Below are 14,963 nucleotides of genomic sequence, written 5' to 3' on the forward strand. Positions count from 1 at the left end.
TAATCCCAGCCCTCGGGAGGCAGAGGTAAGAGGATGACTATAAATTCAAGGCTACCCTGAGACTACATAGTGAATTCCAGGTCAGCCTGAACTAGAGTGAGACCCTACCTTGAAAAACCAAAAATAAAATAAAATAAATAAAAGTATAAAAAATTGTCACAATAAATAGGTACCTTGTGTTGACATCCATGGACCTCCATTTCTCCAGCTTCCTGCAACTTTAATGGTCCAGAATTCCCCTTCCTTACCTACCTTTACTGGCTGGCTTATGAAGATATCTTGAAGCACTGATAATATCATTGAAATAACCCAGCTAGCTGCCTGGTCTTTATTCAATTCCAAGCTATAAAGTGCTGTAAAAAAAGCTGAAGCCAGGCTAATGACACTTAGAAGGAGCCAGCTGATGTAAGTCAACCATCTGAGTAGGCGAGTAGAGATGGGCTGCTTCCCCTCTTCTGGGCTCAGGATGGGGAAACTGGTTGTGTTCCTGAAGAAACAAAATTGAGGGAATAAGCCCATACTTCACAGCCCAGAGAGGAAGTTGGACTGTTTACAGGTAATGGAGTCCCTTACCTGCATGGCCTTTGTTCCCTGGGAAGAATCTGTGTCTCTAAGAGTTCTTGGAGTTTTTGAAGTTGGCTGGCTGCTTCTGAGAAGTTGCAGGGCTGATGAACCTGGCCAAGACCTAGAGTGCCTAGATGCGATTTCAATCTCAGCAGAACTTTGAGCAGGTAGCAGCAGAAATGATGGTGGGTTTCAGAAACCACTGTAAATATATTTCAGTTGACCCGTTCACAAGTGGAAGGTGTCAATAAATAGATTAGCAGCTGATTAATTGATGATGAAGCTAAAATTTCCCAGTGTGGATGGATACAGGCTCCAAAATGTACAACACTACTTCCTCCTCTGAGGATGCAGATTAAGGTGTCATAGTTGTAAAATTCTAGCCTTTGATCTAGAGACATTTAAAACCTCGCTAGGATTTTTCACCAGAACTTCAGCATTGGCCATCTATACTAACAAGTGTCCAGAGCTCAAACTGTTTTCAAGAATCTGCAAATCACTTTCCCCTCTTCCATCAATAGAAGAAAAAGAATGTCAAGTTTCAACAACCTCTCCCAAAGTTGATGAAATATGGGAGTGAATCTGATATAGAGAATATTTTTGTGTTTTTTCTTTTTTGTTGTTGTTGTTTGTTTGGAACCTCCTACTTCTGCCTCCCAAGTGCTGGAATTAAAGGCATGTGCCATCATGCCCAGCTGGTTTTTTTTTAATTTTTCTTTCTTTTTAAAAATTTTAATATTTTTTATAATTAGCAACTTCCACGATTGTAAACAATATCCCATGGCTGTTTTTTTTTTCTTAATACTATAATTTTATCACCAGGTTGTTTAGAAATCATCCCAGTGATCAAAGCTATTGGCTTCACATTGGAAGCTTAAGAAAAAAAAACAAGCAGAAAGTTGCATTATGATTGTTGGCTATGCTACAAGGCAAAAACAAGGGCAGTTTTGAAAGTGTAGGCAGGTGGTAGATTGGTTACTGTAATGGTTAATCTGGACTGTCAACATGATGGGATTTGGGAACATGCAGAACAAACCTCAGAGGATATCTATGAGGGAGTTTCTTATAGGTTAATGGAGGTGGGGAGAACCACCCTAAATGTGGATGACATCATTTCACCAGCTGAGGGTCCTGGGCTGAATTAAAGGGAGAAACAGAGCTGAACTGCAGCATTCATCTCTCTGCTTCTGGACTGTGAATGCAGTGTACCAGCTGTCTCCTGCTGTCATGCTTCCCTGCCATCATGGGCCACAGTCCCTGGAACTTTAAGTCAGAATAAACCCTGCCTCCCTTAAGCTGCCTCTTTCAGGTATTTGGTCGAAGTAACAAGAAAAGTAACTAATACAGTTATGAAAACCTACTGGAGTTTACCATTTGCCCAGTGGGATTCTGCCTGCTGATAACGTCCTTGATCTTCTAAGTGAGAATAAATGAGGCTAGATAAAAGCTTCACCAGCTTGTTAATGTTGCAAGAACTCCACAAAGATAGATCACACTCTGAGAGTAGCCGTATATTTCTCCTGAGCAAGAATCCAACCGTTTCCTTCAATTCCTGAATATGGAATCAAGTTGAGAAGAGTCAGTCTATTCTACATTAGCCCAGAGCTGGGAGCAATTACAGATGGCTAGGCTGTTTCTTTTAGTCATTGGGGAGAGAGGGGGAGAAAGAAGCTTAGTGTAAAGAACCTCAGTGTTTCGTTTTCTATCTAATTTTTCAGGAAGGAGTCACTTCACAGTGGCTTCAAAACCATTTTTATGAGTGACTACAGAATGAAAGAAGGGACAGTTTGCTCGGACATCAAAAACTAAAACAGCTCTGTGGCAGTATATACTGCCCCACATTCAGTCCTCAGAATAATTCAAAGCCACAAGAGAAAGTCAAGGGGGTGACATCACAATTCAGGTGGGGGAAAAGACCTTAGGGCTGACAGGACCCCATGAGCCTCTTAAGAGGAGAAGGGGGTAGAAACTTTACATGTAAAAGTGTGATAGCATGCTTACCTCAACTACCACGGTGAGAGAGGGGGGCTCGCCAGCAGCACTGGAGGGGCAGGAGGCCTGCATGGGAGGGAGTGGTGGTAGAGCTTCCTGCGGTTGAATCAGCAGGAAGAGCCGCTCAATGACAAGATGGACAGGGAGAAGGATGACTGTAGTTTGGATGCTGATGAGCAGCTCTGACCAGGTCACAGTGAATGGACCTACTGAGAGAAAGGCGTTTTATCACCCTTCACCTTCAGCCATAAGATCACAAAGTCATTCCTTTCCTGGGTAACAGCATTTATTTAGGAATTTATCTCTGGAAAGAAAATATCTCATGGTATGTTTTCCTAACATGGTGTCCTTTGCTGATGGGTGGGAGCAGTGAGAGAATTTGTTAGAGTAGCCTGATGTCAGGGCAGCTGGGGGAACAGGATTAAGTTTCTAACCCTGAAAATAAGGAGCAGAATATAACACCTCAGGGCTTATCCATACTTTGTTCATCCCTCTTGGCGGCGGTGCCACCCATCTTCCAGAACATAACGTTGATGACCATGTCACAGAGCAGCAGTGTCATACAGCACGTGAGCCGCTTGACTCTTGTCAACTGGTTCCAGGGATGTCGAGTAGCAACTGAGAGCCACAGATAGTCCTGGGTGAACTTTTCAATAATCATGGAGGAGAACAGGTGTCTACAAAGAAAAATTAGAGAAGAAAAGATGCAAGAACTCTGGGATGGAGGGATGGCTTAGCAGTTAAGGTATTTGCCCACAAAGCCGAAGGACCCAAGTTCAACTCCCCAGGGCTCATGTAAGCCAAATGCACAATGGGGCACATGCATCTGGAATTCATTTGTAGTGGCTGGAGGCCCTGGCGTGCCCATTCTCTTTCTCTCTTCCTCCCTCTCTTTCTCTGTCAAATAAATAAAATAAAACTAAAATATTTAAAAAAAAAAAGATGCAAGAGCTCATTCTGAAAGCCTCTTAGACAAAGCTGTATAGCAACTGCCCAACCACCATTCAGCTTCCCGAATGATGGGATTAAAGGCATGAGCCACCACACCCTGCTATTCATTTATGTTTTGTGAGACAGGTATCTTGTATCTTAGGCTGGCCTCAAACTCATTAGGTAGCTGAGGCTGGCCTTGAACTCCTGATCCTCCTGCCTCTACCTCCTAAGTGCCCTGGGATTTTAGGCATGATCTGTCAAGCCTGACTCATCATTGTACTTATAATACTATTGCAATAAGATTGTGGATTATAGGGCTGGAGAGATTGCTTAGTAGTTAGGAAGCTTGCCTGAGAAACCTTAGGACACATGTTTGACTCTCTGAGTCCCATGTAAGCCAGACACAAAAGATGATGCAAGCACACAAGTCACACATGCATAAAAGGTGGCCCATGTGTCTGGAGTTCGATTACAATGGCTGGAGGCCCTAGTGCACCAATTCTCCCTCCCTCTCTCACTCTCCCTCTCTCTCATTAAAAAAAAAAAAAGGTCAGTCTGTTGGGATTGCCTCAAAAAGAGAAAAAAAATGTGGATTAGAGCCAGCTATCAAGAATAGGAAGGCTGGAGAGATGGCTTAGTGGTTAAGGTGCTTGCCTGCAAAGCCAGTAGACCAAGGTTTGATTTCCTAGTACTCATAAAGCCAGATGCATGGGCTGCAGAGATGGCTTAGTGGTTAAGTCCTTGCCTACAGAGCCAAAGAACCTCAGTTCGATTCTCCAGGACTTAGATAAGCCAGATGCACAAGGTGGCACATGCATCTGGAGTTTGTCTGCAGTGGCTGGAAGCCCTGGTGTGGCCATTTTCTCTCTCTCTCTTTCTCTTTCTCTGGCTCTTTCTCTCTCTCTCAAATAGATAAAAGTAAAATAAAATTTTAAATAAGCTGATGCACATGATGGTGCATGCATCTGGAGTTCATTTGCAAATAAATAAATTTAAATAAAATAATTTTAAAAAAGCCAGGTGTGGTGGTGCACCCCTTTAATCCTAGCACTCGAGAGGCAGAGGTAGGAGGATCGCTATGCATTCAAGGCCATCCTGAGACTACATAGTGAATTCCAGGTCAGCCTGGGTTAGAGTAAGACCTTACCTCCTCAGAAAAAAAATAAATAAATAAAAAAGAGTGAGACCCTGCCTCAATAAAACCACACACACACACACACACACACACACACAATGAATTAGAATGAATCCATGAATGAGAAAATTCAAGATAACTCAGAGTTGGTTTCAGAATTGAATTCAGAATTGATTTCAAAGGAAGAAGGAAAGAAAAAGAGGAAGACCACTGGAAACAAGAGGTGGCAGGGCAGTAGAAAGGAGCAGAGAAACAGAAAGGCTATGCAGAGAGAAGTAGGGAATATCCTTTGACTCCATCCCTGGCTCCCAGTGGGGAGAAGGAAGCAAAACCACAATGACAAGGTTAAGACAGCTACCCACTGAAAGCAGACTGGCAGACCTCTTTAGATGACAAGCCTTCCATGCGCACGAGCCTTAAATCCAGGGAGGTGGGTTGAAGTGACAGTGACTCCTCTCCAGTATTTAAGAAGAGTCCACTTTGTTGCTCCCCACACCTCAGACTTCTATAGCTAAGCACCTGTTGTTTGAGACTAAGATACTCTGGGGATTAGAAAAGAAGGACCAATCACGTCAGAGAGTCTGGGTACAACCTGTCAGTGTCTGGAAGGGAGATGGCCACGAGATGCAGTTGTGGAGCTCTGGTCATGGACAGACTAAGTTTATAAGCAGAAGGCTGTGACATGTATAAACAAAAATATTCAAGCCGGGTGTGGTGGCGCATGCCTTTAATCCCAGCACTCAGGAGGCAGAGGTAGGAGGATCACCGTAAATTCGAGGCCACCCTGAGACTACATAGCGAATTCCAGGTCAATCTGGGCTAGAGTGAGACCCTACCTTGAAAAGCAAAAAAAGAAAAAAAAAACAAAAAAAAAACAAAAAAACCAACAAACAAACAAACAAAAACCCCCCAAAAACCAAAAAACAAAACCAAAAAAAAGCAAAAAAAATTCAAAAGAGATATATTTTTATTTATTTGAGAGTGTGTGTGTGTGTGTGAGAGAGAGAGAGAGAAAGAGGGAGAGAGAGAGAGAGGGAAAATGAGCATGCCAGGGCCTCCAGCCACTGCAACAAACTCCAGATGCATGTGCCACCTTGTGCATCTGGCTTACTTGGGTCCTGGAGATTCAAACCTGGATCCTTTGGCTTTGCAGACAAGTACCTTAACAGCTAAACCATCTCTCTAGCTCCAAAAGCCCAAAAGAAATATCTTCAAAACATGTCTACATGACAAAAATTTCCAAATCTATAATCATGCTCCTAGTAGAAATGGTGGCATTAAATAGAATTTTTTAAAGTCATATTTGAGTAGCCGGGCGTGGTGGCACACACCTTTAATCCCAGCACACGGGAGGCAGAGGCAGGAGGATCACTGTGAGTTCCAGGCCACCCTGAGACTAACTACATAGTTAATTCCAGGTCAGCCTGGGCCAGAGTGAGACCCCACCTTGAAAAAAAAAAAAGTCTATTTGGGGGCTGAGGAGATGATTTAGTGGTTAAGGTCTCAGACCTCCGAGTTTGATTTCTCAGCACTCATGTAAACAGCTGGTGTGGGCATTCATATCTTTAACCCCAGTTTGGGGGCGGGCACGGGGAGGAAGAGACTTGAGAAGTCCCGGAACTTACTGACTGAAAAAACATGGTGAAAATGGGGCTATCCTTCTACCTCTGCCTCCTGAGTCCTGGGATTAAAGGCTTGTGCCACCATGCCTGGCTATCTTACTTCTTGAGACTCTGTCTCTTACTGGACCCAGAGCTCCTCATCAATTCAGCTAAATAAACCAGCCAGCAAGCCCCAGGGATCTTCCTGTCTCCACCTCCCCACCACTGGGATCACAGGTGTGTGCTGCCATGCTTGGCTTTTATGTGGGCTCTGAGGATCTAAACTCAGGTTCTCATGTTTGCTTAGCAAGGACTTCACTCACTGAGCTATCTCCCCAGCCTGCCCTTAGGCATTTTTATGTAAGTACTTGTGGTGGTTTGATTCAGGTGTCCCCCATAAACTTAGGTGTTCTGAATGCTAGGTTCCCAGCTGATGGAGATTTGGGAATTAACACTTCCTGGAGGCAGTGTATTGTTGGGGGCGGGCTTGTGGATGTTATAGCCAGTGTCCCCTTGCCTGTGTTTGGCACACTCTCCTGTTGCTGTTGTCCACCTGATGTTGGCCAGGAGGTGATATCCATCCTCTGCTCATGCCACTGTTTTCCCCTGCCATCATGGAGCTTCCCCTAGAGTCTGTAAGCCAAAATAAACCCTTTTCCCACAAGCTGCTCTTGGTCGGGTGATTTCTGCCAGAAATGCAAACCTGACCGCAACAGTATTGTGCTTGACCTTTTGTCATCACTCATTTTGGGCAGGAGGGAAGAGCCAAGAAGAGCCCCTGTGTACAGAGGGAACAGAAGGTGGGAAGATACTGGGCGGGGAGGGAACTAGGCGGGAGAGGTGGGGGATAGAAGCAGTTACAGGAATTAAAACAACAAAAGTCTATTTCAAAATGCCAGAATGAATGATACCTAAATCTCTGCATGCCAACAAAATAAAATAAAAGAAATCAATCAACCATACTTCATGAAAAAAAATTGATTATAAAGAAAAAAGGACTAGGTAGCTAAGGTATATTCTTGTAAGGGACACATCAATGTTTGCTATTATAAGCAATTTTCCAACAGTACCTAAAGGAAAGCAGGTCTCTCTTTGTGGCAGGCATGAAGACCCCATCATGCTCACAGTCTCCTAGGTCCTCTGCCAGCCAGCAATTGCATAGGAAATGCCATTTCCTCTTTAGAGCCATGTCACTGACGACCACCTGGCTTACAAACCTATGGTGAAATAAAGATTACTATGTGAGGAAGGTGGGCACGAATCACCTGCTGTGTAGGAAGAAGTAACCTTGCACTTCTAGCGAGTGCCCACATAAGTGGGTTGTTTCTTTGCAAGGTGAGAAACAAAGAGAGGAAACCAATCCCACCTGTCTCTTCATGTACCAGGTACTAGAATGCCAACTCTTTTAAAGCCTGGGAATGAGATACGATAGTAGTTCTCATCCTTTTTTTTTTTTTTAATTTTTATTTATTTATTTATTTGAGAGCGTCAGACACAGAGAGAAAGACAGATAGAGGGAGAGAGAGAGAATGGGCGCGCCAGGGCTTCCAGCCTCTGCAAACGAACTCCAGATGCGTGCGCCCCCTTGTGCATCTGGCTAACGTGGGACCTGGGGAACCGAGCCTCGAACCGGGGTCCTTAGGCTTCACAGGCAAGCGCTTAACCGCTAAGCCAGCTCTCCAGCCCTAGAATGCCAACTCTTAAAACTGGTATCTATGTATGTTCAGGTGTGCCAGGTATGTGTGTGGAGGTCAGAAGATAACTTCGGGTCTTGGTCCTTGCCTTCCATCTTGTCTGAGGCAGTCTTACGTTGCTATTCATGGCTGCAATTGCCTGGTTAGCTGACCTACTAGCTTCTAGGAAATTCTGTGTCTGCTTACCTTGTTTCCATAGGCACATGGGAGTTACAGCATCTGGTTTTTACCTGGGTTATGGGGATCCAAACTCATACTTGTGGGGAAAGTGATTTATCTATTGAATCTTTGTCTCAACTCTGTGTATATATTAAAATTTTTTTCTTTATTATATGTATGATGCCACACTACCCCTTAAAATATTCTATCTGCCTCTATCTTTCATCAACAGGGGGTAAAAATGGGGTTTGGTCTTCAACATTTACACTAATAACCTCTCACCCTCTCTGGGTGTGTGCCCATTTTGGATCCTCTTCCCAACTATAGTGGGGTTTTTTTGGTGTGTGTTGGGGGGAGTGTTTGTCTTTTTTGAGGTAGGATCTCACTCTAGCCTAGATTGACCTGGAGCCTACTCTATAGTTTCAGGCTGGTCCTTAACTCATAGTGCTCCTCCTATCTCAGCCTCTTGAGTGCACAACAGACTTCATTGTTGTTCTATTTAAAGAAATTGCCTAAATGGTAGACATGGTGATGCCCATCTATAATCCCAGTACTTGGGAGAATCAAGAATTTAAGGTTGCCCAGTGTGGTGAGATAGTGTCTCACACCAAGTTGCTCAGGCTGGCCTTGAACTCAATATGTAGGCTAAACAGATTGTGAGCCTTGTATATTCCTACATAAGTCTTCTGAATAGCTAGGATTAAGTGCCAGTGCTAATAGGTCCAGCCTCCTGTAGTTTTTTTTTTATTTTTATTTATTTATTTGAGAGTGATAGAGAGATAGAGAGAGAGAGAATGGGTGCACCAGGGCTTCCAGCCACTGCAAATGAACTCCAGACGCGTGTGCCCCCTTGTGCATCTGGTTAACATGGGTCCTGGGGAATCGAGCCTCGAACCAGGGTCCTTAGGCTTCACAGGCAAGCGCTTAACCGCTAAGCCATCTCTCCAGCCCTCCTGTAGTTTTTATTCATAATTCGTGATGGTGTGACACATTATTTATCCTTATAACTAAAAACTGGGCTGGATGAGATGTCATACACCTTTAAAGCTGAGGTAGGAGGGTTGCTGTGAGTTCTTGGCCAGCCTGGGGCTATAGAATGAGGTCCATGTCAGCCTGAGTTAGAGTGAGACCCTGCCTTGAAAAACAAAATGAACAAACAAAAACAATTCTTTGGAATGATGGCATAGAAAAAGTTTTGTAACTATACTAGGAATGTGACTCAGTGGGTAGAGTCCCTGTCTAGCATGTATGAAGCCCTGAGTTCTATCCCCAGCATTACATAAACCATGTGTGGTGGTGCAGGCCTATAACCCAGCATTTTGAAAAGAGAAGCAGGAGGATCAGAAACTTGAGGCCATCCTCAGCTATTTGTCAAGTCTGAGCCACCCTGGGATGCATGAGAACCTATTTCAAAGGAATAAAAAGGTTTGAGGATGGAAAGATGGCTTAGCAGATAGGGCACTCGCCTGTAAAACCAAGGGACCCAGGTTCGATTCCCCAGGACCCACATAAGCCAGATGCACAAGGTGGCAAATACTTCTGGAGTTCGTTTGCAGCAGCTGAATGCCCTGGTGCGCCCATTCTTTCCCTCTCTCTTTCTTTCTCTCTCTCAAATAAATAAAATAAAAAATATATTTTTAAAAAAGTTTGGTAGATACCTGATTGAAATGGACGCTCCAAGGAAAGTTGTTAAGTCCCTGTGGCCTAGTTTATGTAGCCTAACAGGGGAAATCTTATTTTGCTAATAAGTGTAGGTGGATTGCATACTCTTTTCTGGTTGACAACATACACCAACTCATTCTTTGAGTATAAACCTTGCATGTTATTCCCCTTTTCCTGAAACCTCAGATGTAAATGGTCTTCATCCTTTAACAGATATTGTCATGTGCTTCTCCACTGCTTAGTTCTCATAGTGCCACTAAAGGGTGACACAAAATCATGTGGACATGGCACATGCCATGTTCATGTGTTCTACTGTGGATCACTTACTTCCCTGACAACTCACTGGGTATATCCTTTATGGGAGTTCTATTCTCTTGCTAAGCCTAAAGTTCTTAGGTTAGGTCCTAAGTAAATTCAGTTGATAACTCTGTCAAATTTATACTTTAGGGGGCTAGAGAGATGGTTTAACAGTTAAGGTACTTGCCTGTGAAGCCTAAGGACTCAGGTTTGATTCCCAGGACCCATGTAAGCCAGATGCATAAGGTGGCACATACGTCTGGAGTTTATTTGCAGTGGCTAGAGGCCCTGATATGTCCATATGTCCATTTCTTCTATCTCTCTCTCTCAAATAGAGGAATAAAAACATTTAAAAATGTATACTTTAATATGTAAGTAGAAGAATAATAATGGGAGTGAAAAGGCCTAAGTGAGGTCGGGGAAGAGACTGAGTAAAGGAAAGGTGGAGGGAAGGCTAATCAAAATCCATAGATTTTTTACTAGAAAATTTTCAGTGCCAGGGATGGGATACCTTCCAGTGAGTTGTTGGCCAGGGAGATCCCTGATGCCCCCAAAACATTACAGGCCATTGCTGTGGTCCTTGTTTTCCCACCAGGAATAGATGGTAAGACCCTATTGCTGAAGACTCCACATAGTTGGGCTGTAAGGCTGCTGAGAAATCCTGCTGGAACTAAGCTGAAAACTTCCTCCATGTAAACCAACTGACAGAAAGCTGGAAGAAGCCATTCTGCATGCAGTTCAATGGGAGAGAGAGAAATCACTAGTGAAGATACTCAACAGTGGACACTGCAAGCCTTATATTTGGCCAGCCAGACCAAATGAGCCAACGGGTGCAATAGTGGCACATCTGTCATGGAGGAAGCCAACTGCCCTCCAATTGGACTGGAGGCCTGCTCCATGGGAGGGAATACATCCCTGATACTTAAAACCTACAACAGGGGTAGTCATGAGCCCTAGGGGTGTAACTGCTGCTGTCTGGCTAAATATATCTACTATGCTCACCAAACTGCCCATTAAGCACTTATTCTCACTTTTGGTAAGGACCCTTCTTTTTTCAGATGACAGTGACCTTGGGATGACTCAGAAGGCATCATGGTGCTAGGAAGAAGTGACAGAGGAGTACTCAGCACTGCAATATCTCAATCACACCTTCCAAGGCTCAGGGTCCATTGTGGAAGAGGTGGCAGAAAGAATGTAAGAGTCAAAGGAAGGGTAGGACTCCTTACAACGTGCTCCTCCAGACACAAAATGGCCTGCATATCCATGACCTCACAGTGCCTGACACTACCTACACAAGGTCACCATAATAGGAGGAAAAAGATCATGACATCAAAATTTAAGAGAGACTTATTGAGATGGGGAGGGGATATGATGGAGACTGGAGTTTCAAAGGGGAAAGTTGGGGGAGGGAGGACATTACCATGGGATATTGCTTACAATCATGGAAGTTGTTAATAAAAAATAAATTAATTAAAAAATTTATACTTTAAAGGTATTTTTCATATTTAGAAAGGTTTTTACTTTATTGTCCTATTAAGCAATATTTCATTGTTCTCATTTGCTATTCACTATCATGACAGTGAAAAATACAGGGAAAAAACTACCATAATATCACCCACAAATTATAGTGCTGTTTTCCAAATAGAGTTTCTTCTCTGCAGACAGCTTGAAGACCCAAATCTAAGTCACTTGTTATGGCTAGCAGAAAGCATTATTATGGATTGTGTTGCCATGCTGTTGGTCTCTCTGCGATGCTCATAAACCACAAAGAAGAAAGGAGTCAGCACGAGGCAGGCGCTTACCAAGAAGGGCTGCTGCCAGAATTGTCATGCCATAGCCGAAGTCCATGCAGCTCCCCCAGTGAGGACTCAGTGGTGAGAAGGAAGACATCCAGTGCCCCCCGCTCAAAGACTGTCTTCTGGGGGTCACAAAGGTGATGGGGATCACTGCGTCCCTCTGATCCATATAGGGTGATAACGACCTAAAATGTGACAAGGAAAGATAAAACAAAGGATGTTTTCACATGATTCTTTAGGTTTATCCCTAAAGGGGAATGATGAAGTCACATAAACTATACCCAGATGAAATCTTTGGGCTTTGTACTAGTCAACTTCTGGTTGCTGGAACAAAATACCTGACAAAAACCAGTTTCAGGGAGGAAGGGGTTATTTCAGCTTACAGTTTCAGGCCTATCATAGCACAGAAGGCACGGTGGCCGGAGCTTAAGGCAGCTGGTCAAATTCAGCGCAGTGAGGCATCAGGCATGAAGAATACGGAGGGCTAAGGCAGCTCTCTTTCCCGTTCTACACGCCAGGAACCCAGCCCATGGGGTGGTGCTGTTCACAGTGAGGGAGAGTCCTTCCACTTCAACTAATCTCATGGAGAAAATCCCTCATAGATATGGCCAGAGGTTTGCTTCCATGTTGATTCTAAATATTGTCAAGTTGATAACCAGGGATTAGCCATCCACAGGCTCTTGGTGCTTGATCAGTTAGAACTAGGAAAATACCAGACTAGGGGAATGGCACCGTGGGTAAAGTACTTGCTGTGCAAGTGTGAGGACCTGAATTTTGATGCCCAGATCCCACACAAATGGACACTGTAGTGCTGGTGTGTGTAATTCCAGTGTGCCTAGGGCAAGAATGAGACAAAGACAAGAGACTTGCCCAGAAGCTGGTGGGCCAGCTAGTATGGTGAACGCAATGGAACAACAACTCAAACAAGGTGGGAGCGAGGACAGACACTCAAAGTTGTCCCTGGACCACAGCGCTGCCTGTACTCACATACCAAAGGAAAGTCACAACCAGAAGAAATTCCATCTCGGTGCTCCCCACGCCCGCTTGTTTTATTTGCTGCGGAGCAGCGCTGGGTTGGCTCCACGCATGCTAGGTGGTTGTCCTACCACCGAGTTACACCCCCAGCCCTTGGTGACTCTTTGTAAAGCACTAATGGACACCAAGATATTACCAAGTTAGGCTGTGGCTTGTGGTAGAAGATACAAAGAAATAACATGTGTTCCCGTAACCTTAGCTGTTGTAGCGGCCCTCCTTCGATATCCAGTGTAGACCTGAATGAGGTAGTGGAATTGAGCGCTGGGGTCATTATCAGCCAGGACAGTGACCTTCACCTGCAGGAAAAGCAGAGCCAATGAGCTTGCCAGGTCTCCACTCAGTCTACCCTTCTTCTTCCAGCCAGGGATAGAGAGTGCTCCTCAGCTAGCTCTGCAAGTCCATAGGAAGCAGTGAGGATGTGTTGTTAGCAGACAAGCCAGCTAGCTGAGCCTAGTTAAGTGACTACAGGGAGCGAGGCCTCAAACTGTACATTTACGTCTCCGAAATGAAACATCTATCGAATCGATCGATTAGGCCTTTGATCTCCCTCCCTTCATATAAGGTAGGGGTAACACAGAGCATATAGGACGCCCAGGGAAAATGTAGTTTCAGATAAACTATGAATAATCTCGGTCATACTAAAGTTGCTTTTACAGTGCTGGACAGATTGCTCAGTGGATAGAGGCACTTGCTTGCAAAGTCTGCTGGGCTGGGTTCAATTCCCCACTACCCATGTAAAGCCAGACACACAAAGTGACACATACATCTTGAGTTTGTTTGCAGTGGGTGGAGGCCCTGGCATACCCATACTGTCCCTCCTCCCTTCTGTCTCTGTCAAACATACGTGTGTGTGTGTGTGTGTGTGTGTGTGTGTGTGTGTGTATTTACCATTGATTTGAAGTCCAAATTAAACTGGTTTTTGTGTTTTTAAAATCTATTTTACTTATTTATTTTTTTGAGAGAAAGGAGGAGAGGAGAGAATGGGCATGCCAGGGCCTCCAGCTACTACAAACGTACTCCACATGCCTGCGCTCCCTTGTACATCTGGCTTATGTGGGTCCTGGGGAATTGAACCGGGATCCTTTGACTTTGCAGGCAAATGCTTTAACTGCTAAGCCATCTCTTAGCCCTGTGTTTTGTATTTTTATTTACTAAAGTTGGCAACACTTTACCAGAACAACTAAGAAATAAACATTGTATGTCTTCTAGAATTTCCAAATATAAGAAAACACTGGGGGCTAGGGAAATAGCTAAAATGAAGAGTCCCTGACCAGCATTTATAGAGCCTCCCCCCCCCCCACAAAAAACACTGAGGAAGAAAGAAAGTAAGACATAAAAAAATAAGAAATGTCTAAGTCAAATTAAGAAGAGGCTGTCAAGGAACTCCACTTTGTTTAAAAAAAAATTCCTAGCCAAGCCGGACATGGTGGCACATGCTTTTAATACCAGCACTTGGGAGGCAGAGGTAGGAGGATTGCAGTGAGTTGGAGGCCACCCTGAGACTACATAGTGAACTCCAGGTCGGCCTGAGCTAAAGTGAGACCCTACCTTGAAAAACAAAAACAAACAAACAAAAAACAAAAAACCCACTAACAAAACAAACAAACAAAACCTGCCTAGCCAGTTATGGTGGCTCATACCTTAATTCCAGCACTTGGGAGGCTGAAGCAGGAGGACTGCTGTGAGTTCAAGGCCAGTCTGAACTACAGAAGAAGTTACAGGCCATCCAAGGCTACAGTGTGAGATCTGGTTTCAACAAACAAAACAGAGGATTCCTCACTGGTTTCCTGCATATTACAATTATGTTAAGTTATAATCTGAATCACACCTAGCATTTGCGTCCATTGTGTAAGGTGGAATAAACCCATCTGATTTCAGTTAAGCTTTCTAGGCATTTTCTTTTGGTTTATTCCTAACCAAAATGTCTCCTGTGTGGATCCAAATTTGACACACACTAAAAAATATAGTTAATTTCTTGGTATGGAGAGATGGCTCAGCTCTTAAAGGTGCTTGTCACCAAAGCCTGCCATCCTGGGTTCGATTCCCCAGTGATGATGTAAAGCCAGATGTACAAAGTGGCAAATGCATCTGGAGT

At 44.0% G+C, this 14,963-nt stretch overlaps 1 protein-coding gene across 1 annotated transcript in view; it reads right to left on the bottom strand.

The window, feature by feature from the left end:
* The window catches only part of Pkd1l3 (polycystin 1 like 3, transient receptor potential channel interacting), a 79,430-nt gene that overhangs the window by 24,479 nt on the left and 39,988 nt on the right, over positions 1 to 14,963 (bottom strand). Inside the window, 8 exon segments of the mRNA XM_045143384.1 lie at positions 253 to 487; positions 574 to 766; positions 1,936 to 2,116; positions 2,566 to 2,765; positions 3,037 to 3,233; positions 7,296 to 7,442; positions 11,840 to 12,018; positions 13,063 to 13,164. Of these exon segments, the coding sequence (XP_044999319.1) occupies positions 253 to 487; positions 574 to 766; positions 1,936 to 2,116; positions 2,566 to 2,765; positions 3,037 to 3,233; positions 7,296 to 7,442; positions 11,840 to 12,018; positions 13,063 to 13,164 (1,434 nt within the window).

The sequence above is a fragment of the Jaculus jaculus genome, chromosome 1, assembly GCF_020740685.1.
Source record: "Jaculus jaculus isolate mJacJac1 chromosome 1, mJacJac1.mat.Y.cur, whole genome shotgun sequence".
NCBI lineage: Eukaryota > Metazoa > Chordata > Mammalia > Rodentia > Dipodidae > Jaculus > Jaculus jaculus.